Source organism: Penicillium malachiteum, assembly GCF_028827825.1.
Source record: "Penicillium malachiteum strain IBT 17515 chromosome Unknown utg000001l:1.0-8184562.0:1.0-8186909.0, whole genome shotgun sequence".
Classification (NCBI taxonomy): Eukaryota; Fungi; Ascomycota; class Eurotiomycetes; order Eurotiales; family Aspergillaceae; genus Penicillium; species Penicillium malachiteum.
Window position 1 is genome coordinate 7,258,242 of NW_026643094.1, and position 20,628 is coordinate 7,278,869.

The 20,628-nt window shown below is 46.7% G+C and overlaps 11 protein-coding genes across 11 annotated transcripts; 6 read left to right on the top strand and 5 right to left on the bottom strand.

The window, feature by feature from the left end:
• Nucleotides 1-14: 14 nt before the first annotated feature.
• N7483_002681 (uncharacterized protein) lies at nucleotides 15-583 on the top strand (the record flags this gene model as incomplete). The annotated part of the gene is made up of 4 exons (XM_057086118.1): nucleotides 15-100; nucleotides 156-211; nucleotides 326-489; nucleotides 554-583. 4 exons carry the CDS (start codon nucleotides 15-17, stop codon nucleotides 581-583), a joined length of 336 nt encoding a protein of 111 aa, XP_056952267.1.
• Nucleotides 584-2,071: 1,488 nt separating this feature from the next.
• Nucleotides 2,072-2,673, top strand: N7483_002682 (uncharacterized protein; the record flags this gene model as incomplete). The annotated part of the gene is made up of 2 exons (XM_057086119.1): nucleotides 2,072-2,260; nucleotides 2,668-2,673. The coding sequence occupies 2 exons, from the start codon at nucleotides 2,072-2,074 to the stop codon at nucleotides 2,671-2,673; spliced, it is 195 nt and encodes a 64-aa protein (XP_056952268.1).
• A 178-nt stretch (nucleotides 2,674-2,851) lies between these two features.
• Nucleotides 2,852-4,198, bottom strand: N7483_002683 (alpha/beta hydrolase; the record flags this gene model as incomplete). Its single annotated transcript, XM_057086120.1, has 1 exon — nucleotides 2,852-4,198. The coding sequence occupies one exon, from the start codon at nucleotides 4,196-4,198 to the stop codon at nucleotides 2,852-2,854; it is 1,347 nt and encodes a 448-aa protein (XP_056952269.1).
• Nucleotides 4,199-5,034: 836 nt separating this feature from the next.
• Nucleotides 5,035-6,145, bottom strand: N7483_002684 (uncharacterized protein; the record flags this gene model as incomplete). Its single annotated transcript, XM_057086121.1, has 4 exons — nucleotides 5,035-5,693; nucleotides 5,758-5,871; nucleotides 5,951-6,045; nucleotides 6,111-6,145. 4 exons carry the CDS (start codon nucleotides 6,143-6,145, stop codon nucleotides 5,035-5,037), a joined length of 903 nt encoding a protein of 300 aa, XP_056952270.1.
• A 2,257-nt stretch (nucleotides 6,146-8,402) lies between these two features.
• Nucleotides 8,403-10,544, top strand: N7483_002685 (ankyrin repeat domain-containing protein; the record flags this gene model as incomplete). Its single annotated transcript, XM_057086122.1, has 1 exon — nucleotides 8,403-10,544. One exon carries the CDS (start codon nucleotides 8,403-8,405, stop codon nucleotides 10,542-10,544), a length of 2,142 nt encoding a protein of 713 aa, XP_056952271.1.
• A 488-nt stretch (nucleotides 10,545-11,032) lies between these two features.
• On the bottom strand, nucleotides 11,033-12,521 carry N7483_002686 (CCR4-NOT core DEDD family RNase subunit POP2; the record flags this gene model as incomplete). Its single annotated transcript, XM_057086123.1, has 2 exons — nucleotides 11,033-11,986; nucleotides 12,060-12,521. Coding segments are annotated over 2 exons (1,416 nt in total), but the record flags the coding sequence as incomplete, so codon positions are not given.
• A 228-nt stretch (nucleotides 12,522-12,749) lies between these two features.
• Nucleotides 12,750-13,078, top strand: N7483_002687 (NADH dehydrogenase [ubiquinone] 1 beta subcomplex subunit 3; the record flags this gene model as incomplete). The annotated part of the gene is made up of 2 exons (XM_057086124.1): nucleotides 12,750-12,847; nucleotides 12,907-13,078. The coding sequence occupies 2 exons, from the start codon at nucleotides 12,750-12,752 to the stop codon at nucleotides 13,076-13,078; spliced, it is 270 nt and encodes an 89-aa protein (XP_056952273.1).
• A 506-nt stretch (nucleotides 13,079-13,584) lies between these two features.
• On the bottom strand, nucleotides 13,585-15,114 carry N7483_002688 (WD40 repeat domain-containing protein; the record flags this gene model as incomplete). The annotated part of the gene is made up of 1 exon (XM_057086125.1): nucleotides 13,585-15,114. The coding sequence occupies one exon, from the start codon at nucleotides 15,112-15,114 to the stop codon at nucleotides 13,585-13,587; it is 1,530 nt and encodes a 509-aa protein (XP_056952274.1).
• A 1,510-nt stretch (nucleotides 15,115-16,624) lies between these two features.
• Nucleotides 16,625-16,861, top strand: N7483_002689 (uncharacterized protein; the record flags this gene model as incomplete). The annotated part of the gene is made up of 1 exon (XM_057086126.1): nucleotides 16,625-16,861. One exon carries the CDS (start codon nucleotides 16,625-16,627, stop codon nucleotides 16,859-16,861), a length of 237 nt encoding a protein of 78 aa, XP_056952275.1.
• A 34-nt stretch (nucleotides 16,862-16,895) lies between these two features.
• Nucleotides 16,896-17,271, top strand: N7483_002690 (uncharacterized protein; the record flags this gene model as incomplete). Its single annotated transcript, XM_057086127.1, is given in 2 exon segments — nucleotides 16,896-17,218; nucleotides 17,238-17,271. 2 exon segments carry the CDS (start codon nucleotides 16,896-16,898, stop codon nucleotides 17,269-17,271), a joined length of 357 nt encoding a protein of 118 aa, XP_056952276.1.
• Nucleotides 17,272-17,565: 294 nt separating this feature from the next.
• Nucleotides 17,566-19,704, bottom strand: N7483_002691 (acyl--CoA ligase; the record flags this gene model as incomplete). Its single annotated transcript, XM_057086128.1, has 6 exons — nucleotides 17,566-17,961; nucleotides 18,044-18,366; nucleotides 18,421-18,583; nucleotides 18,636-18,911; nucleotides 18,971-19,351; nucleotides 19,429-19,704. The coding sequence occupies 6 exons, from the start codon at nucleotides 19,702-19,704 to the stop codon at nucleotides 17,566-17,568; spliced, it is 1,815 nt and encodes a 604-aa protein (XP_056952277.1).
• Between the last annotated feature and the right edge of the window lie 924 nt (nucleotides 19,705-20,628).

Consider the following 20,628-nt stretch of genomic DNA (forward strand, 5'->3'; position numbering starts at 1 on the left):
ACTCAAAACGCACAATGTCTTCTGCCCCCGCCAAGTACGAGTTCCTCTGCATCCTCCCGGATAAGCCTGGTGCGCAGGCAAAGCGCATTGAGGTCCGGCCGTAAGTTTACCCCATATTGCCGCTTATCCGGACAACCGGAACTAATGCTTCCCAGAGCTCACCTTGAGGGTGTGAAGCCCCTTGTTGCTTCTGGTCAGATTGTCGCTGGTGGTAAGTTACATTAGTCAATTGGACTTGGTTATCGATATTAGATGATTCTACGCCATGTTGCCTGGCCATACCTCTACCGAGGTTCTTGAAGTTATTCATACTGATCTTGTACAGGTGCCATGCTCAACTCTCACCCCGCTGAGGGCGAGTCTCTTTCTTTCAAGGGTAGCATGATGCTCGCCGTGGCTGAGAATGAGGCTGAGGTTCGTGCCCTTCTGGAGAACGACATTTACGCTCGCTCTGGTGTCTGGGATCTTGAGAACTCCCAGATTATTCCGGTATCTTAAACAAAATCCTAATGACCAACTAGATTCATGCCCTTGCTAACACTTCCGGATATAGTTCAAGTCCGCGGTGCGTCAGCAGCTGTGAGTTGTGGAAGAGATGAGAAATGAGAAATGAACTCTATCATATCCGACATTCAAAGTCGCTACATAGATCTTGTCTTATTATTCGAATTGGATCTGTCTCGAGTCTAGCTTCACTTGGCTCACAAGACTGACTTTCAAGTTTGTATGCTGTAGTAGAATTCCTCGTGCTTCTGAACCAGTCATCTTGATCAATCAATCACTGCTCTTATGATGTCTTCAACCTGTGATTCAGTGTTCATCTATGGGGCAAAAGCAGCGAGAGGAACGCGTACTAAGAGCCCCCAAGAAAAATCGTCATCAGGGGTAATGTAACGGACGTATCCTAGCTCATAAGCAAAAAATAGAAGCAATGCCATGACACCGGGACGGATCTCTCCAGAGAGCATGGTTGTGATGTTTCACAAAGGTTCAAGGTTATGTGCCGATACCCTGCGTCAACGTCCCGTCCATTGTAAGTTATAAGGTTCAAATGTTTATTCTCAGCAGAATTGGATAAAGGATTTGAGGGAATAGTATTGTTTGAGATGACTAGGTGTTAAGATATGCAGTACAAAGATTTGGTCATTCAATTCATTAGCCAGTGCCTCAGTGGTTTCGCACCATGTAGCAGAGGGATCAATATTTCCAAATCTAACTCAATAAAATATCTACTATTCGAACACTCCAGAGGACTGTGAAATCTGCATGGAATTACAAAAATAGTGCAGAGCTCTTCATATGCCCCTTTCGATGCTTATCTTGAATTTGGTATCATAATATGACGTTGGTCATACTTCGGAGCAAAGCTAAGATAGCTTTCTGTCACTTTTCTTCAAATACTCCTCTTGATGCCATCCCCGGGAGAGAAACCTACAATCCATTATCATCCCCATCAGACCATTTTATTTGATGATAATTGTCTTGAATGCTACGTCGATCTTACAGCTTCTCGCAGAATATTGGCCGAGCATTTGAACCCACTCAGACAGAGACGATGTTTAGTCAATATCGAAGCAGTACCGGCAACTCATGCTCTCATACAAGCCCCAGGTTACTGTTACCGAGCCTGAATTCTTTGAGACCATGTTGAGACTAGGTCATAGATTGAAGAATTGCAGAAGAGTCAAACTATTCTCCTAAAACGCCATCCATATCCCTGAATTATGCACATCAAGCCTATTCCTCCCAATAAGCATCAGACCATATTCCGAGACATTCAGACTTCATCTTTAATACCCCGGGTTCTCCTTCGGGTTATTAAAACAGTCATGGAGGTCAACTTACACGCGGAACTGGGAGGGCATCGGAGAGAAAACGCCTTTCTTGTGGGACATTTCCTAATCCCAATCCGCCTCGGCGCCATGGCTTGGGATAGGACTTAAATTAAGCCGCACGAGTACTGACTCTATAAATATGCCCTCAATCACGCCAAATGCGATATCTCAATTTCCTCCACATCGAACCAGAGTACCTGACAACGCAAAGCAAACCGAGCAAGAAATCAATCATAATGCGACCTGCTGTCATTCTTCCCTTCATTTTTGCAGCTGTTGCTGTTGCTGCTCCGGCTCCGACTCAAGCTTCATCTGAAGCCATTCAGTCGGCCGATGAAACCATTGATAAAGAATGGTCCAGTGTTTTTGACGATATGAACATCGACAATAAGAATTGCAGGCCAGCCTATTATCCTTGCATTCTCGTAAGTCTTTACATCGCCTTATTTGATTATCGGTGTCTCGACTCTCGAGTAACCGCGCATGCCCCCAAAAATGGTCATCTTCTCGCATATATGTTAAAATGTCTACTAATATGAACTTGTAGGCTTGTAGGCTGCTGACTCCCACGGTCAGAGAAATATGCCAACAGGTAAGTATTGGGAACTCCACATCCTGGTATAATAGACTTTCTAACCCGCTTCACACATGCAGGGATGCGACCGCCTCTGCAGATAGATCCTAACCAACTGAATAGTAGGCAAGTGTTGAACAGCATGAGGTTATCAAGTCAGGAACACGAATGGAATATTTGAAACCAGTGCATTATTCATAATCTCACTCGTATGTCCTTGACTAGTCCCTGTAAAATGATAGCATCCATTTCTAGCAGGATTAGATAGATCATTGTTCCCATGTGAAGTTTCAGGCGTTGTAACCTTCACCATGACGCCACACGAAGTCTTGGTAGTGCTTAAACTGACTCATAAAACCGAAATCATGAGAAGTTAATTATAACTGATTCAAAGAAAATTTGCAAATGAGTCAATCATTTCACACCCCACTAGGCTAACAAATCATTGCTCATGTCCAGTGGACTTGGTAAATGGAATTGGCTTCCATAGAGCTGTGCGTCCCATGTGCCAAAATGCATCTTGCCAGGTATTCCAAAAGTGGAATCCCCAAGGTAAGAACCGAGTCACATAAACAGCGCCAATATCGTCAAGTGCTTCCTGGAGTCTTCTAGCATCTGTGAACAGAACATCATACTGTCCATAAGATAGGAAGAGTCCACGGGTCAGGAGATCTGGATTCGAAGCAGCCATAGAAGCATTCACATAACCACTCAATGCTGGAGGTTCGTTTTCGGAATTTGTAGCCGGTCCTCCAGACATAATGCCATAGTAGCCAAAGTAAGAGGTGTAGTTGACATAGAATTCGTAAGTCAAGAAAGAACCTTGTGAGAGACCGGCAAACGCGCGTCCACTGGAATCATTGCTTACGCGATAGGTTGATTCAACGTGAGGGAAAAGGTATTTGCTGTAGAGTGATGCAATTGTCGCAGAGTCTGGATAGTTTCGAACGTAAAGAGCTGCTGGATTGGTCGTGTTGGCAATAATGCCGTACCAAGTTGGCATTACTACTACCGTGGGCTCCATGTGGCCGTCACCAATGAGGCGATCCAATATGTTCGAGACATAGGCTTGATTCTGCCAATCGCCTGCTGCTCCGTTTCCACCGTGGGAGAGGTAGAGTAGTGGGTACTTCTTGGAAGTGTCGTTGGCGTTGTACCCCACGGGGAGATATACGACATAGTCATGAATGCCCGGAGACGGGCTTATTGAGCCTGGTGATTTGTATTTCTCAATCTTGAGGGTCCCCTTGCTAGCATTGTTTCCATATGGCAGTGCGTAGTCTTGATTGATGTTCTGATCCGGGTAATATTGAAAATCATGATGATATGGGACCTGAAACGTGGAGACTAGCTCGGAACCTGGCACAGTCTCGTAGGGTGGATTTGTCGGATCCGTGATCTCTTGACCGGTTGTGGTGTTGCACAGGCTGGCATTGACACAATCCAGCAAGAAGGAATATTGGAATGTACCACTGAGGAATGGTCTTGTCCAGGTGAATTCGCCGGGTCCCGTCTTAATCATTTCATAGTATGATCCGTCTTGAGGGTCTCGTGGAAAGTCCCCGGGCTTGTACTTACTCAGATCAAAGTCTGACCAGGACCAGAAGGAGGTTGAATACTGATCAGTCAAATGTGGTAAACTTGAAATGATGACACTATCGACGCTTGTATTCTGATAGGTGATGGTGACCTCGTATCCAGTTGGGCCTTGGTCTGTCCTTGTCACAGTCACAGCACCTGAAGCAAGACTGGCAAATAGCGAAGCAACAGAGAGTAGAACGGACCTCATGGTGGGCAGTTGATGTACCATAATAGTTTCCAGTCAAGTTGGTCCTGTAAAACTCCAGGGACAAGGGGCATTGGAGCCCTATTTAAGCAGCATCTAGGCAGGAATCTCGGATGTTTCCGAATTTCCCATCTTCGCCTCCACCAGCATCAATAAGCTATCCCGACTAAAAAAATCATGAGCCGGTGGAAATTCCTTCATTGGGTTCCGAGAGACCGAAATATCTGCAGATCAACATCTAGATTTGACCATCATGAGCGCAACTAACCGACAAGAGGAAAATCCTGCCATTTGTTTCCACGGGGCTGATATGGAAAAGCACCGACAATGTGGGGAAATGTTGCGGGGTCAAGCCTGCCAGTGCATCATAAGATCTTCCAACGTTTTTTATGAACAAGGAACATTTCAAATTTCGAATGTTATGCAAGTGTGCATATTATGATAGGCAGATCATGTCCCTTCTCCTTGTCGGAAGTATATGCCCCTCAAGCACTTAGGTTTGATCAAGTAACAGCTTAAAGCAGAAGTAGTTAAAGACTCGGAATGAATTTCCTAAAAGATAGACTTAGCATGTATCGCGAAAACTTTCACATCATTAAAAATAGTTGATTTCCATTGATAAAGAAAAAAAGCGACATAAGCTTGGAAGATAATAAAAATACATGATAAGGTAGAAGGTTAGAACCATCATGATTTCGGTCAGAGTAGGAAACCACATTGATCCACCGGAAATGGTTGCTAGTGCTGAAGCAAATATCAATATCAACCGCATTCGTAAATTGCAGATAATCTTCTCAATTTCAAAGGGCCCTTCTCATAGCCACAGCGATTGATCACCATCAAGATTGGTGCATCATACTCCAAAGACCCATCGATTCGGACAGTTTTAAAGTGCGCTCTATGTCCCGAAGCTCCAGGGTCTTCAATTTTGCTTCCAGCTTTTCAATGCAAGAGTGATAGGACTGTGCTTTTTCAGCTAATTTGCGAGAGAGATCAACAGCAAAGTCGCCCCCTTCCGCAACAAGGGGGCCTAGAATCGCGTCCGACAGTCTGGGGTAATTGAAGGCCACATATTGATAGAGTAATGTTCGAGCTGGATTGGTGCTGTCTTGTGCTAGAGTTGAACCATAGACGAGACGTATGGCTTCAGCGAGGGGTCGGAAAAATAAATCAGAGGGGACATCGGATTCGTGAAGAACCTGCTTCAACCGCTGGCAGGATAATTCTTCAAGCTCGGAAAACATAAATTGATGCGCGAAGCAGTAAACCTTAGCATGCAGGAGAGCGATATTGCCAAGGTGCTCATCAAAAATGGTTCCTCGCTTACTCGACGGCCCATCAACGTTCTCTTCCGCCTTCTTGGTCTTCGACTGCGAGCTAGTTTGTAAAGATCGTCTTAATTGATTTGCCGGTCGTTCCAGTAATGCTTCATTGTGGGCCTCAGTGTTTGAGTCGGAGGAGGATAGGAATTGAGACCAACTTGAGGATTTTGACATCGCTGTGATATGAACCAGGTTAGGTAACAAAGAATGCATAGGTACAAAAAGAGTCGTCTTCCTTACCAACTTGAGCTCTATCTTCCTTTCTGCATTCTTGATTTTCTTTGGTAGCTGGACTCCGGTGAAGCACGTCATAAGTCCGGGTGTAGAGGTAATTCAAGACGCATAAAATGGTATCTTCATCGAAATCAGTCCAGTCAATGACCTTATTCGCATCGGTAATCATCCATCGTTCATGGACACGGGCTCGAAGTACAGGGGAACCGCTGCATGAGAAGACTCCGGGATGGATGTAGTAGACTTTTTTTCTCAGAGCCAACGAGGGCCTGGAGTGGGCTGTCTTTGAAGATGCTATGCAAAGGTCAGGTGTTACGTTGGATCGAGAAACGGAATCATGATGCAGTTAATACACGTACCTGGGGAAAGGGTGGAAGTTGACAAACGATTCCATTGTTCAATATTCGAATAGTCGAAAGATGAGCACTCGAGAGCAAGGTTTGGAAATACGGTTGGAGGTGGCAGGTACGTGAGGAGTTGAAGAAATGGAGTTGCAGATGACTCAAGCTTGTGTTTTGCGTTTGCCTGCAGGCTTCAGTTGAAAAAGATACCAGGTAGCTCTCTTCACCTCAATCACAGCTTCTAGCCTCCTGATGCTACCGGCCCCTCGGTCTCCACGGTACCTAGTTTTGGACTCGGGATCTTCTCCTCCTTTCAGCAAGACATACTCCAGGGCCTGATGCTCAAAAAAAGCAGAGATATTTACCAGTATTGCATTCATGAGGTGATGAAGAAGGTATTATAACTGGTTCATCTGACACAATACCCTTACACACATACAGGTCAAAGGATCCCCGCATAGCATCCTTGCTTCCAACCTCCTGAATTCACAGAATATCCTCATACCACCTCCGCCATATCTTGCCCGTTCCCTTATATCAGTAGGCCCTTTGCAGCCACCCAACAGCGTCCAGATGTACTTGTGAGCTAGGTTTTTGGTTAATCTTTTGGGCATATACCCTTGCGCATCCTAACTCGGATATACCTCTGTTGTTGGACTAGCAACGTAATATCTTCAAGTTCAAGTTTGCCTTACTAGTACTCTACTATCTAGTGCCAATATATATGGGTAGCTACTACATTAATACCTAATACTCCACTTCTCCTCCCAATAAGTGGCCATAAAAATTCCTTTTATATGCATAGTAACCTTGAGGCCCTGGAGGCGATGCAGGCGAAGCTTCATTGGGCTAAATCTGTCCATTTATCATTTTTGAGATAACATCTGGACCTTTCAATGACGCTCAGTTTTCCCTTGTCTGATATTCCGAGCTGGGCCATTATAATGAAATGGAAAGAAGGAAGCAAGAGAACTTGAAGACAGCTCTCCTCAGTGAGAGCTAGAATTCAGCCTTAATTAGGCAAACACACTGTATCTCCACACCACTAGCTCTCATCCCACCTTTCAAGTGTAGAATTCTGTTAGTGTTTGCACTTCATCATTTCTTATTTCAAATACTATGACGGCGGTAGCCTAGCCACGAAGAGGAATATTTAAGGAAATCTCCCACCTTTTTATGCCTTCCTCTCTGCTCTTTTTCCTCAACTGGGTTCTCACCAGCGACAGGCATATAAGCAACGGATGCTGGTGTTAACCAATTTCCCATCTTACCTCAAATGCAAGCTTCATCGAATCCAGTTTTACTTTGAAGTACCGAAATCGCATACCACAGTCACGTTGAAGATAACCTTGGAAGGAGCCCTGGAGAATCCTCTCAAAGCAAGTCAACTCAAGATGTTTGACTTAATGGTAACACTACTCGCACTGAGATATGAGGTCAATGACCTCAGGTCCAATCCGCAGACTAACCGAGAGAAACTTCAAAAATACGAAATGCACCGAAAATCCCATCTGGGTCTGAGACAGGACACATCGTGATAACCTTGGACATCCAAGTCCTACCATATCGACCACTCCGACTATACGAAGGCTCCTCTTCGTCGTCAGAAGACAGCTATGATGAGGTGGATGCGGGTTATCAAGCAGCCGATGAACATGACCGTGGAGATGCAATGATGGTCAATGAACGGTATAAGGAAAGTAGCACAGAATGGAAATCTTTGAGAAGCTTTCTCGTCTTACCCTAGATAGGATGGGGCTTCTTGCCGCTTGGCATGTCTATGAATCTCCTTGATGCTGTTTATCTCGCATCTCGCTAATAAATTCCAGATTCAGGACAATGCATCGAGTCTTGACCGGCACTCGGTAGAGGCGTCTCAATTCTCCTTCGGCGTTCACACAAGCTTTCAAGAACAAGGAGACTTCCCGAGGTCAGAGCAACGTGCACATCTTGTTGCCTTGTTACTAGAAGGGAAGGACAAAGACGCCAAGCACACTGAAGCCTGCAAGGCTGTTCCTTCTCGGGCTTATTCAAGTTAGCTGTTAGTACTAAGCTGTTATTCCGAGCCCGAATTTGATTGAATTTATCCAGTTATAGTCTAGCACGAAGTCCCGACTAATTAATTCGATCCTTCATCCATGGTAGAGATCCATAATATGGACATTTCCAGCGCGGGCCCATTATCATCATATTTCTGACTATTTAGGTTCGGCTCGAGTTTTTTTTTCACTTATTGATCTCAATTACAGAGTAACTACAGCCAACACTAATCGTGCACTTGGTAAATACTACGATCTACTTGTTGAAAATATGGCTACGATTAATTTCACTTCCCTCCCCACGGAGATTCATTTCATGATCTCAGATTCCCTGGAATACCTGGAAGATGTCAATGTCCTGATACAAACATGTCGTTTCTTCTACTTCCAACTCAATAATTCTCTTTACCGACGAATCGCTCGAAATACCCTAGACCCCGTTGAATCGCATCTGATGAAGGACAACGTTATAAATGAAAGAATCACTGTTCTTCACTGGGCTGCAAGAAATGGGAACCACGACGCTGTTCGTCGTTTACTTCAGGCTGGTATTCCAGCTGATCCCACCCAGGAAACTCTGCACCCGATTATGCTAGCCGCGTATCATGGTCATGCAGAAACAGTTCGGACGTTTCTGGAGTATGGAGTTGACCCAACTCCACAGACCGGGTTCGATATGCCGAGATATTTGACTAACAACCCTTTGACTGAGGCTGCATCCTCTGGGCAGGAGTCAGTGGTCAAACTGCTAATCGACTATGGCGTCCCGCTGGAATTTGGTCCAGAGAGTAGTGGTATTGTCTGGCAACCTTTGTATTTGGCAGTGATCAATGGGCAAATCGGGGTGGCAAAGCTACTCCTTGATCAAGGGGTGAGCCCATTAACCCCGAATTACAAAGAGAAAGAAGAGATCTCAGGCTTGAAATCCAACGCGCTGTTATCAAGTAACAGTTTTGAAATGCTCCAACTTTTACTTGATAAAGTCGAGCTTCCGGAATTGGTAGACTTTACACAACCTGATGGCCTTCTTCCAAATCTTGCAAGAGAAAAGCTAGATCTACTACTTGTCAAATTTCTGTTCAACTTTGCAAAGCCTCCCGAGGAACAAATTACTTATATACCGGCCTCAGGGCGCTTGTGGCCCCATCCTGACTTTGACTACGATATCTTCTCTCAATTTGCCTACACATCAGGCTCGCAGCCTGAGGTAGCTCAGTTCTTGCTGGATCAGATTGATATTGATGGCATATTGGGATGTCAGTACATAAGACCTATAATTGGTCTCATGCATGGTGCTGCACGTATGGGTGATAAACCTTTATTATCCAAACTATTCCAGGTGGATTGGACGCGAAAAAGGCCATTCATTAAAGATGGTGATTGGGGGATGATCTTGACTCGGATTATGGAGAAGTGTATTCGTTATGGTCATATCGATATAATTGAGCTGCTCCTTATGCATGGCGCAGATGCGGATGGGACCAACATGCGGAGTAATAGACGCGATGGACTCCACGAGCGCCTTTCACCTTATAGAAAGGCTATCAAAAGAGGGCTATTAGGTATCGCAGATCTCCTTCTCGACTACGGAGCTGATCCATTCCAGGGCGGAATCGAGCCCGGCGTTTATTTCAATGTTGATAACCCAAGGGTCCGATGGCCAAGGGCACTAGTATCTTTACTTGAAATGGCAGCATCTTCAGTTGGGACGAATCTTACAACCGCACTGTTTCTTATTAAGAAAAATCCCACTATCTATCGCGTACATGGAGTGGTAGCTGCAGCGGCAACTAAAGGCAAGGAAACTTTCAATATGGTACGGGATTATGTAGAGCCCGGTGTACCACTACAGCCAGATAACTCGGTTCATCAAAGGGCGATGGTGATAGCAGCTGAACATGGACACATTCCCCTCCTTGTACAGTTTCTTGAAGCTGGCTTCCATCCAAACAAGTTGGGCGTCCATAATTCCTGTCTCGGTGCTGTGGCTATGTCGACTTCGATAAAATTCAAGGTCAAGCAGAAGACAATCAATTTTCTTCTTGAAAACGGAGAAGAAATTGACCGGAACTTCGGTTGGGACTCGATTACTCCATTGATGTCGGCAATTAGAAAGAAGGAGGAACACAGCAAGGATGATGAAAAAGTTATACGATTGCTAATTGAAAAAGGTGCCAATCCATTTCAATTTGGGATGGGTGCTAAACTCAAGTTTGACCAATTTGCGCTGTACAAGGCTGTGCACTGCGATAATTTACCTATGATCAAAGTCATTCTCCAATTTCTTCAAGAGAAAGACATACCCTTTGATCAAATGAAATCTATTGTCGAGACGGCAGCCAGCAGGACAAATTGGAGGGTTGCTAAACTTCTATGGCGTTGGTACTGGTCTAGATGTATTCACCAAGCATAGGGCTAGATATGAGAGCTTCAAGGTCAAATTTGACTTGGAGCACGGTTTCAAATGTTTAATAATGATACAAATGAGAATATTTTTACCCGTCTAACAAGGGCAGTAGAAGCCAGATAAAGCACGCTGTACATATGAACGCTATCTAGACATAATCTACAGAAACCCGCCCGGGGCGACAAGTCTAACATCCTCCAGATCAAATACACAAAGCAAGGATGAAAGAAATGGCAAAGACCCATGCGAGCCCGAACGCCTTACATATGGATTCAGATACCAGCCACATCAAAAAAAGGAAATAAAAATTGAAGGATTAAAAGATAAACGCCACCCTCCAGCCAGACCCGGAACACCGTCACCACGGACATAGAAACCGATTTTAAACGGAGCCCATGCAACGCGACAGGCGCAATGCTGAAGATAGAAGTTATGTACATGCATCACATCGTGTCATTGATAGCCATTCCTGATTCACCACATTAGGCCTTACCTGCCATCGGCCCAGGGGTATGATACCCAGAGCCGTGAGGAGTGTGAGCCCCCATTGCAATATGTCCTGTATTCGGGGTGCTCGGGGTGCCGGAATTGGAGTAGATGGTGGCTCCATTGAGATTGGGGGTTTGTTGAGCCATCTGATACGTCAAAGCGGGCATTTTTCCATTCAAACCCCAGATCTGGCCTGAGTATTTGCTTGGGTCAATGCTCCCGTTGAACACCACTTGCCGCATTTTCCAGTACACCTCACCAGTGACCAAAGAATCAGAGCCTGCTTGGTGAGCAATTCCGACACGCTTGATTCCCAGTTCATCGGCAATATCCTGAAGCCCCGACTTTTGACCCAAATTTGCCAGGATCTGAACAGCAGTAGGGGTAAGAGGTGAGTCGTTAACAGCTTGATTGCGGCCCGCATGTTTCATCAGGTACTTGATGTCGTAGAGAGACGGGAAGAAAATGTGCATGAGCTTGTGAAAGTCTTCTTCGTTCTCAGGCAGCGGAGAACAGAGCATAAGCTTCATCAGATAGCCGAAATCATAACCAGAGTGAAACGAGACCCAGTGAACGTCATCCAATAAAACAAGACCGGAACTGATCAGCAAAGATCCGAACTCAAAGGGATCAATGCCGTTTTTGTTATGCATGCTGAAATCAATGCCAGACTTTGCGAGCATGGCTGTGGAGTCTTGCGCATACATGTCGTCCTCAAGGGAGAAACAGAAGTTGAACTGCCAGGTGCACGGGACAGGGGACATCGTATTTCCGAGTGGTTGACCATTCGCATCTGTAGCTGTAGCAGGCACAACCTCTCCATCTTCATCAAAAAGTGTAATGCCCAACTGGATCATCTTTAACAAGTCAATGTTACATCGGAGGGTCTGGTAGTGATAGTCTGCTTTGTTGGAAAACGATCCGATCGGTCGAGCGACAATTCCGGGAAATTCGGTGTCCTAGAAGATGAGTCAGTACCTTGATGATACCTCGAGTGCCATTGTCCCGGCGGAATATCAAAGCCATCCTTACCATGCTGATGTATGGATACTTGTCCACCAGTGACCTTAACACAGCCATTTCCTGAGCGAGATTGTGCCTCCACACATCGCGGATACGTGATTTTGCCAGACCAGCTTTTGATTCTAGCGCTAACCGTCCATCATGACCTTGGTGTAGTTGCTGTTGTTGCATTTGTGCACCCCGCGCGAATCCCATCTGTGCCGCATGGCTTGCGAGCCCGGTGCCACCAGCATCAGCCCCCGCAAATCCAGCCACCGACATACCATTTGCAACGCCAGCACCGGAAAGTGTAAACGGATTGATATTCGTATTTGGGTTTCCGGCAAATCCAGGGTGGCCGCCAAGTGAAGGGGGCGGGAGGGCAGAGTTCGCAGATTGAGCGTGAGGATGTTGGGATTGAAGATGAGCTTGCTGTAAATTGTACGGACCACCGAGACCCGAAGGCCCATATCTGCCAACGGGAGGAGGCATTGTTGATAGCTTATTTGTGTCGAGGTGTGTGTGGAGAGAGTTCCAAGGTTATCAGTTTGTTCGAAGGAGGGAGGAGCTACTGCGCTACCTTATTGGGTTTAGTGCGGGTGTCCGTTCTGCCAAGCCCACCGCTCCCGCTCATCTCTCAACTCACTCTTGGTGCTAAGACTACAGCCTTCGAATTCCGCTCCCCTCCTCCCCTACCTTGTCCACTCCAGTTCAATCGCAATGGCTTCACGAAACCCCACTGGATTTGATCTTAAGCAGTTCAAGGCCGCTGCGTCGCCTTCCTCTATCTACGCTAAGCGGGATCCCTGGGCGCGCAAGTACGTCTCCATCCTCTTGCTTTGCAACGCATTGCGCTCCATATACTGACCATATATAGCGAGACCTGGCGCTACACCGGTCCCTTCACCCGCTGGAACCGCTTCAAGGGTCTTTTCCCCGGTCTTGGTATCGCTACCGTCGCTTTCACTGCCTACTGCGCCTACGAGCACTTCTTCCTTCAAGATGACCACCACCACGGTGATGCCCACCACGGCGAGGGCCACCACTAAACGAGGGCACTTCGATTACCGAGACTGATGCTTTTCTTGCCCGGAAAGCAGTCGAGCGAAGGATGACGGATACCCCAGCGGACGAGAGATGCCCATCTCCTCTCAGTTCAGCTAAAGACATAAAATCGGGAGTTTCGACAAAGCCGCTGTGACCTGAGCACTTCGAGAAGCAATTGTGGTGTTTTATGGATCTGCAGGTCTCCCAATTTGGGATGAGCTTGCAGTCGGCGCTTTTGGGTTGATTTTCGAATGTACATAGCCTATGTTCAATTACTAAAGATTTCTTCTTATTGGTTCAAACGGTTGCCCCGATTTACATGCCCGGATAGCTCTGGAACTTGAAAAGAGTTTTGAGAGTCTTGAGACAGAGTGTTTGAAATGGTTACGTTTTTATTTTCGGGGATGAAAAACTATATGCCCCCAGGTTCTATTTGTGTAACATGAAATCGTAAATAACATCCCACATGGACGGTACACTTCTACTATAAATCAACCAGCCCAGAAGCTTACTCCTGATCCTCAAAGACCAAGGAAACACCATCATCACCAGCTGTGACGATACGCTTGCCGTCGAATCCTTGAACGAAGGCCATAATACCACCAGCTTGTTCACCATCCTCGTTCTCAGTGGCAGCCAGATGTCCCTTCCACTCCTTCAGCAAGCCGTGACCAGCTGCGGCGGTACCACCACGTGCATCCCACCGACGAACAACACCATCCAAGCCAACAGATGTCAACATCCATGATTGTCCCTGGGTAGAAGCGGATGCAAGCGAGCCCGCACGGGGCGCAGCTGCGGGAGCCCGGGTCTGCAGGAACTCCACCTTGACCACAGCATTACCTTCATGCGCCTCCTTGATATGGCGACGAACAGCAAATCGATGAGCGGCATCGTAGAGCGCAATAGAACCATCGACTGAGCCGGCAGCCAGAAGGGTGAGTGGGGGCTGGGAGAAAGACAGAGTCTCAATACCATCTGATTGAGCTTGCAGAGCTGCGAGAATAGTTCCGGCAGCAGAAGCAGTGGCTGCTTGAGCGCCTGCACCCTTGCCCTTTCCAGCTGGGCCCGCAGTAGCCAGTCGAGGAAGACCGACGATCCGAATGTGACCCTCGGCACCACCAACAGCCGCAATACCACCACCAGGCGAAACGGTCACGGAGTACAGACCACCCTCAACTGCGAAACGCTGGTCTTCCGCAGTCAAACCAACAACCGCATTAGTACCAGGAGACCCAGCAATTCCAGCTGCAGCCGCAGCACCAAACACATCGTAAACGTAGAAGCTTCCATCCTCCGATACTGTCGCAAGCATGTTTCCATCAGGTGTCCAAGCACCGGCTGTACAAGAGGCAGTGTGCTGGAAGAAAGTCTGGATAATGGAGATAGGCTGAGAATCGGTATGATCGATGCGGAGCACCCACGCGGAACCATCATTTGCGCCCAAGGCGACGACATTGCGCTTTTCTTCACTGCCGGCCTGGTAAGGACAGACAGAGATCCAGTTGATTTCCTCGACTTCCTGTGCTTCCGCGACAAAGTCCCAGGCGAATCCGGTCTTGTCGGGGGTGGAATCGCGCCATGCGCGCAGTTTGCCGTCTAGGCCGGAAGTGATGACATATTCACCAGCGGGCTCGGTGAAAGCAACGGCATTGACTGTGTCGGAGTGTCCGTCAAGCTTGACAAGAGGCTTCAAGGACTCGCGCTCACGGGGCTGGGGGTTTGATTCGTAGCTCTGAGGGAGAACGGGACGCTCGGCGGGAGTGGAGTCGAAGATGTAGGCGGTATCATCACCTGCGCCGGTGATCACGATATTGTTGTGCACAGGGTGCTGAGCGACACAGAAGACGGAGTCGGTGTGTGAGTCGAAGTGAGCAGATGAGTCGTTCTGGAAGCTCATATGTTCTTCGTAGGTCATTTTCTCGTCTTCGTCCTCGCCCTCAGACTCCATAGGGTGGTCCTCATCGCGCTGGAAGACCTCATCAACCTCGTCGGCACCGACATAGGCGTCCTCGTCTCGAAATTCCTCGGCGGACATTGTATAGGATGTGAAATTAGGAAGGTGCTGATGTATGAGGGATTATTATTCAGTTTGTTCAAACAGCTTTTATGCCGAATGAGTCTTGATATTATGATAATATCAGATGATTCCCAGGAATAATTATATCAAGAGAACGAGAATGTCAGGGAATCACTGCTGATAGCTGTAGATATTTTTTTAACTTGCCCCCGCTTAGAAATCGAAATCTTATCCACATCCCCCGCAGAAACAAACAGTGCAAACATCTCATTAGACTATAACTTGGGGCTTTCATACATCGAGCTCTAGTCAAGACTCAAGACGGCCTCATTTATGACTACTTGGTCATTGAGGTTAGAGCCTCATGCTGAGGAATGGGATATGCTTGTACTAGTATGTGCACTCTGCTATATCTGCGAGGAAACGCGGACTCTGGACGACATATCCATTTCGGGTTAAGTACTATCCTGCGAACCACAAAATGAGTACGAATGCTCCCTTATATTTTTAAACCGAGAATTCTAAGCATCGAATCTGCCCTGCTAGCTTAGATGGCAAGCGGCTTGCGATCCTCCGGGAGACAAAAGTATCGACTGGGATTGTTGGGTCCCTTTACTCTTTACGGTGGCAGATTCAGTACCAAAGGGTGGGTGGGATCAGCTTCGCTGGGTCAATATTTTTTTTTAATTTTTTTATATTTTTAACGATGATACCTCTAATGCTTCTTTATCCTCCAGAACTTTCAGATCTTCAAAATAAAAAGAATTGAGCGAAATGGAAGGGATTCTGTGACGGGGTCAGTCAGTTAGCCATGTGGTTTCTGATTTTGAAGGCCTAGAGTTCGACTCCAGCTGTTGCTGAATTTATTTTTTTTTCTTCAGGTTCTGACGCCCGATTTGAATCCAGTAGCTGTGGTCTGATCTCCAATGTTGATTCGACGAGTGCTGCTTGATTGCATGGACCGAGGCTACTTCCGGCTGAACTTGTACTTATACGGAAACTAGCATCCCAAAATCCGCGGGGAAAGTTCTACCGTTTCTGAGAAGGCATCTTGCACATCAGAGAGACATATATGATTTGTAGTAGATTGCTTATCAAGATGCTCGACTTGAAAGCTCATAACTGAAGTCACGGTGTCTCATTATAATTGAAGATAAGCATACTGGTACATTCCTTCAAGTTGTTTTACCTTCCAGTCTCTACTAACTTGGATCAATGGCGAATCAAAATTCTTGCGTAGATTGATTGCACAAGATCATATCTTACTGGCTCCAGTGTCAACGTGGCTGAAATCGTGAATGCGGAATCTGAGGACCAATGGAGTGAGGAAATGAGGCAATCAGAGTGGTCATTGTATTTATTCCCAAGATTGAACTGCTGGAAGAGGATTTCCAATGTTACGCAGCTGGCCTCGTATATATGATTTGCGAACACGACCTCGGGAGGTGGTGATCGTAAGGAAGCATACCTCTATACATTGCCTCCAGGATAAGAGGACAATGATCACTCGGATAAGCGCTATCTAGTGATGATCCGGCTTCATGGTGGTATAGGTTTCCAGTCACAGGCTGCTCGGGCTATGGTCTACTATCATTGGGCTGCAAGTCAAGGCAAGATGCCAGCAGCATTCATCGTAGCTTCTCGAGATCTTCCACAAGGACGGTGGGGCAACTCTATGGGCAGGGTACGTCGCGTGGAGGATATTGTGACACAAGACTTGATCGCTCATCCTAAGTCTACCTTCCGTGTGGAGTCCGAGTCATGATTCTGGGGCGTTGAGGTTTTCTCGATGGGACGTTATGGCTCCCTTCACCTCGGACTTAAGTACTCGGATATCTGGAGCTGTTTCGTCAATTGCACCAACCCTGCATATGGAGCTGAGTAATGAGCGTCTGGAGCGTATTCGGGAGACATTTGGCTCTTCTGTTGATTATTATCTTGCTCAAGCGCCTTGGTCCCTTGCCCGTGAACATGCTGCTCGCCTGGTAGGCAAGACGCGAGTACGTTTGTTGGCTGGTTCTGAGACACCAACTGCGAAGGCAAATATGGAGCTTATATGTCAAATCCTCGCGGAACGGGGAATCACAAATGAAATACGTCAGGTGCCAGATGCGCCGCATGAGTATGCTGATATTCTCGAGGCGATTGGGTCGAGGGGTTGGCATTTTGGCGTGATTCTTTTTCGGAGTAGTGTCTGCATATACAGATGATTGAAGTAGAAGAGTGATCGAGCAATAATATTATGAAATTTTTCCAATCCTTCAAGTTCGATAAAACATTTCAAGGACATCAAATTTACGAAGTCTATATTCAAAGGAAGAGATCGAAATACTGAAGACTCTACATCTATATTCAAAAAGTGAATTACATACCACAAGAACTAGGAGGACAAATTTCATAATCTCCACGACTCTCGAAGTCAGGAGCAGCATGACCGACACAACCAACACGACTAGCAAACAGATACGATTATGACTGGCACGACTCCGCAACTCCAAAAGCGCACAACTCCATGGATGCCATGGCTATCCTTCTCCTTACAGCTTCGGACCAGCCTTCCTTCGTGCCTCTCTTCTCCTGATCCCGCATCACTCGCCGTAAGATCTTTCCACTTGGACTCTTAGGAATAGCATCCACAAATCGGACACCACCCTTCAGCCATTTATGACGGGCCTTGTGCTCCTCCACATGTTTCTTGATTGAAGCGATAACTGCGTCATCCGGGCCCGCAGATGGTGACTTGACCACAATGGCCTTAGGAACTTCACCGGCAGACTCATCAGAAATGGCAATAACTGCGCAATCGGCTACGTCAGGGTGAGCGAGGATGTGTGCTTCGAGTTCAGCGGGTGCAACTTGTAAGCCCTGTGTCAAAGAAGATTATTAGTTGTCTGACCATAGAGGTTTTATGAATTTGAAATGATGTAGATTTTGAGTGGAGACAAACCTTGACCTTGATCAATTCTTTGATGCGATCGACAATGACGATATGCTCAGTACCCTTTGGCCCAACTCGGACAACTGCCTCATCACCAGTACGCATCCATCCGTCTTCAAATGTTTCTTTGTTAGCCTTGTCATTGTTGAGGTAGCCGATAACCACACTGGGCCCTCTAACAAGAAGCTCGCCGGGTGTGTCGTAGTCAGTAATATCCTTGCCTTCAGGCGACACGATACGGGCTTCAAAACCGGGGATCAGACAGCCAGAAGAGCCAGGGAAAATATCGTCGGGATGGGAGGAGGAGACGACGGTGCTTGTTTCCGTTAAGCCTGTATATATTGTCAGTAAGTAATACTAGCTGAACAGAATCTAGTCCATCTTACCATATCCCTGTCGGATCATAACCTTCGGATACAGCTTTTGGAAATCACTTGCTGTCTCTGGGCCCAAAGGTGCTGCTCCGGTGAAGATCCCGTTGACTGAACTCAGGTCATACTTGGAGCATTCGCTGTGGTTCCGAAGCATGTTGATGATGATAGGAGGAACCTATCGTCAAGTTAGCTATCCGGAATAGAAAGACTATGATGGGGTAACAAACTAGGTAAAGCCCTGAGATCTTGAAGTTTTGGATAGAAGACAAATAAGACGCCATATCGAACTTGGGGAGAGTGATGACTTGGTCTCCACGGTATGGTCCGGCGTGGCAAATCACAACCAAGGAGTAAATGTGGCTTTGTGGGAGGAGACCCAAACTAACTATCGAATGGCTTGATCTGCCTTCAGCTTTGGCCATGCGGTCGCGGTAGCCCTGCTCAAATTTCTTGAGTTGTAGAGTGTTGGCGATGACATTGCGATGCGAAATCATGACTCCTTTCTATAGACATTTATTATCTTAGCGAGATGCTTCGAAGTAATGATTCGAAATGAACATACCGGTAGCCCCGAAGTACCACTAGAGTAGCACAAGAAAGCGGTTCGACGAGCTCCTTCTCCTGGTCCCCATTTCAGAGGCTCCAATGCAGGAAGGGCCTTCCCCTCCTCGGCTAGTTGTGATACCGACTTAAACTCGGTCGGGGGCTTGACACCACCGAGAAGTGGCTGGGGCACATCAATCAGGTAGATCTTGTTCCTAGAAAGTCCAGCCAGGGCAGCACCCTCCAGGGCAACTGGTAAAAGGGGCACACATGTAAATAGAGCCTTTGCACCCGAATCCAGGATCTGGTGCTTAAGCTCATCGGCAGAATATGCGGCATTAGCAGGTGAAACAAGACCGCCTAGTCTGTGAACACCCCAGAAGAATGGCAGGGAATCGAGCTAAAGTACCCGGAATGTTAGTCGCATTCTATTGCACTTTTGGCCGACCGAGGTGAAATCTGCTCTTGTTGACATACCGTGTTGACACTGAAGACAGCTAGAGACTTATCCCATTCTGTACCCTTGTTAGGAGCCCATCCAAATTCCTTTGCCAGTCCCCGAGCAATCTGGTCAGTTCGGTTGGCTACTTGTTGTGAGGTGTATGTCTGTCCGGTGATTCCACAGGTAAATGGATCTAGAGATTGGTCGTGCGGGAGGCGACCGTACTTCTCATTGAGCATAAACTCGCAGATAGGGAGATCGTCTGGCACATGTCCAAGCTCGCCAAAATGAGAGTGTGGTAAGAATACCATGATTTCCGGTCCCTTCGATGTGCGATTCAATCTTTGTACGGCAGAATCGGATTCTGGCTATTGGAGCACGAATAGTACCGGTCGGAAAGGAGGGTTGGAGCCTTGAAAGATCAGAGAATGAACAATGATTAGCTTGTTTGATCTATTAGAGACAATGAAATCTGGGATAATGATCACATACGATTGAATCAGTGTTAATGGAGAATGACAAATGCATGCAGCACGTAGAATATTGGGTTTAAATGCGCCGAGGTACAAGTATGGGGAAAACGTTGCGGGGAAATCGGTAACTGCAAGACGCTTGGATCAGCCCGTATCGGTGTTGTGCCCGTAGGCCTCGTGTTCGTGTTCAGGCGTGCTAGGATACTGAGACTCTATATGCATGATTTTGGCATGTAGATTTGTATGCTTGCTCTCAGTATATGGATATGTCCTGTTAAGAGGGAATCCAGCGATGTGAAAAGTTGTTCCTGCCAAGTCTCCAGGACTCAACTGGTCAATGACGCATTAACAGACCGCACCAATAGCCTCGGACTGACAGCGACCGAGGTCTTTTTTGACCCCTGCATGCGGCCCCAAGCCCAACCTTAATCCACTTCTCCCCTCACCACAACTTCAGATCTTACCTCCCATCTCACTTTTACTCTCTCGAGACAATTATGTATCTAGGAAAATTATTTTTTTATCAGAAAAGAATCTCCGATCCAAACTAGACGTGTCTGTCGGACAAGCCTGAACCAAACCGATGCAACAGCACACCACGGTCAATTTCTTCAAAAAGTTTTATCGCCGGAGATACTAGATTGAATTTGACTCGGTCGGCGAGATTTAATTTTTTTGTCCCGAACGTGGTTGTGGCTAAAAATGGGAGGGTAAATCTGTTGGGGCCGATTTGCTCCTAAATTAAGTTTGATATGAATTATA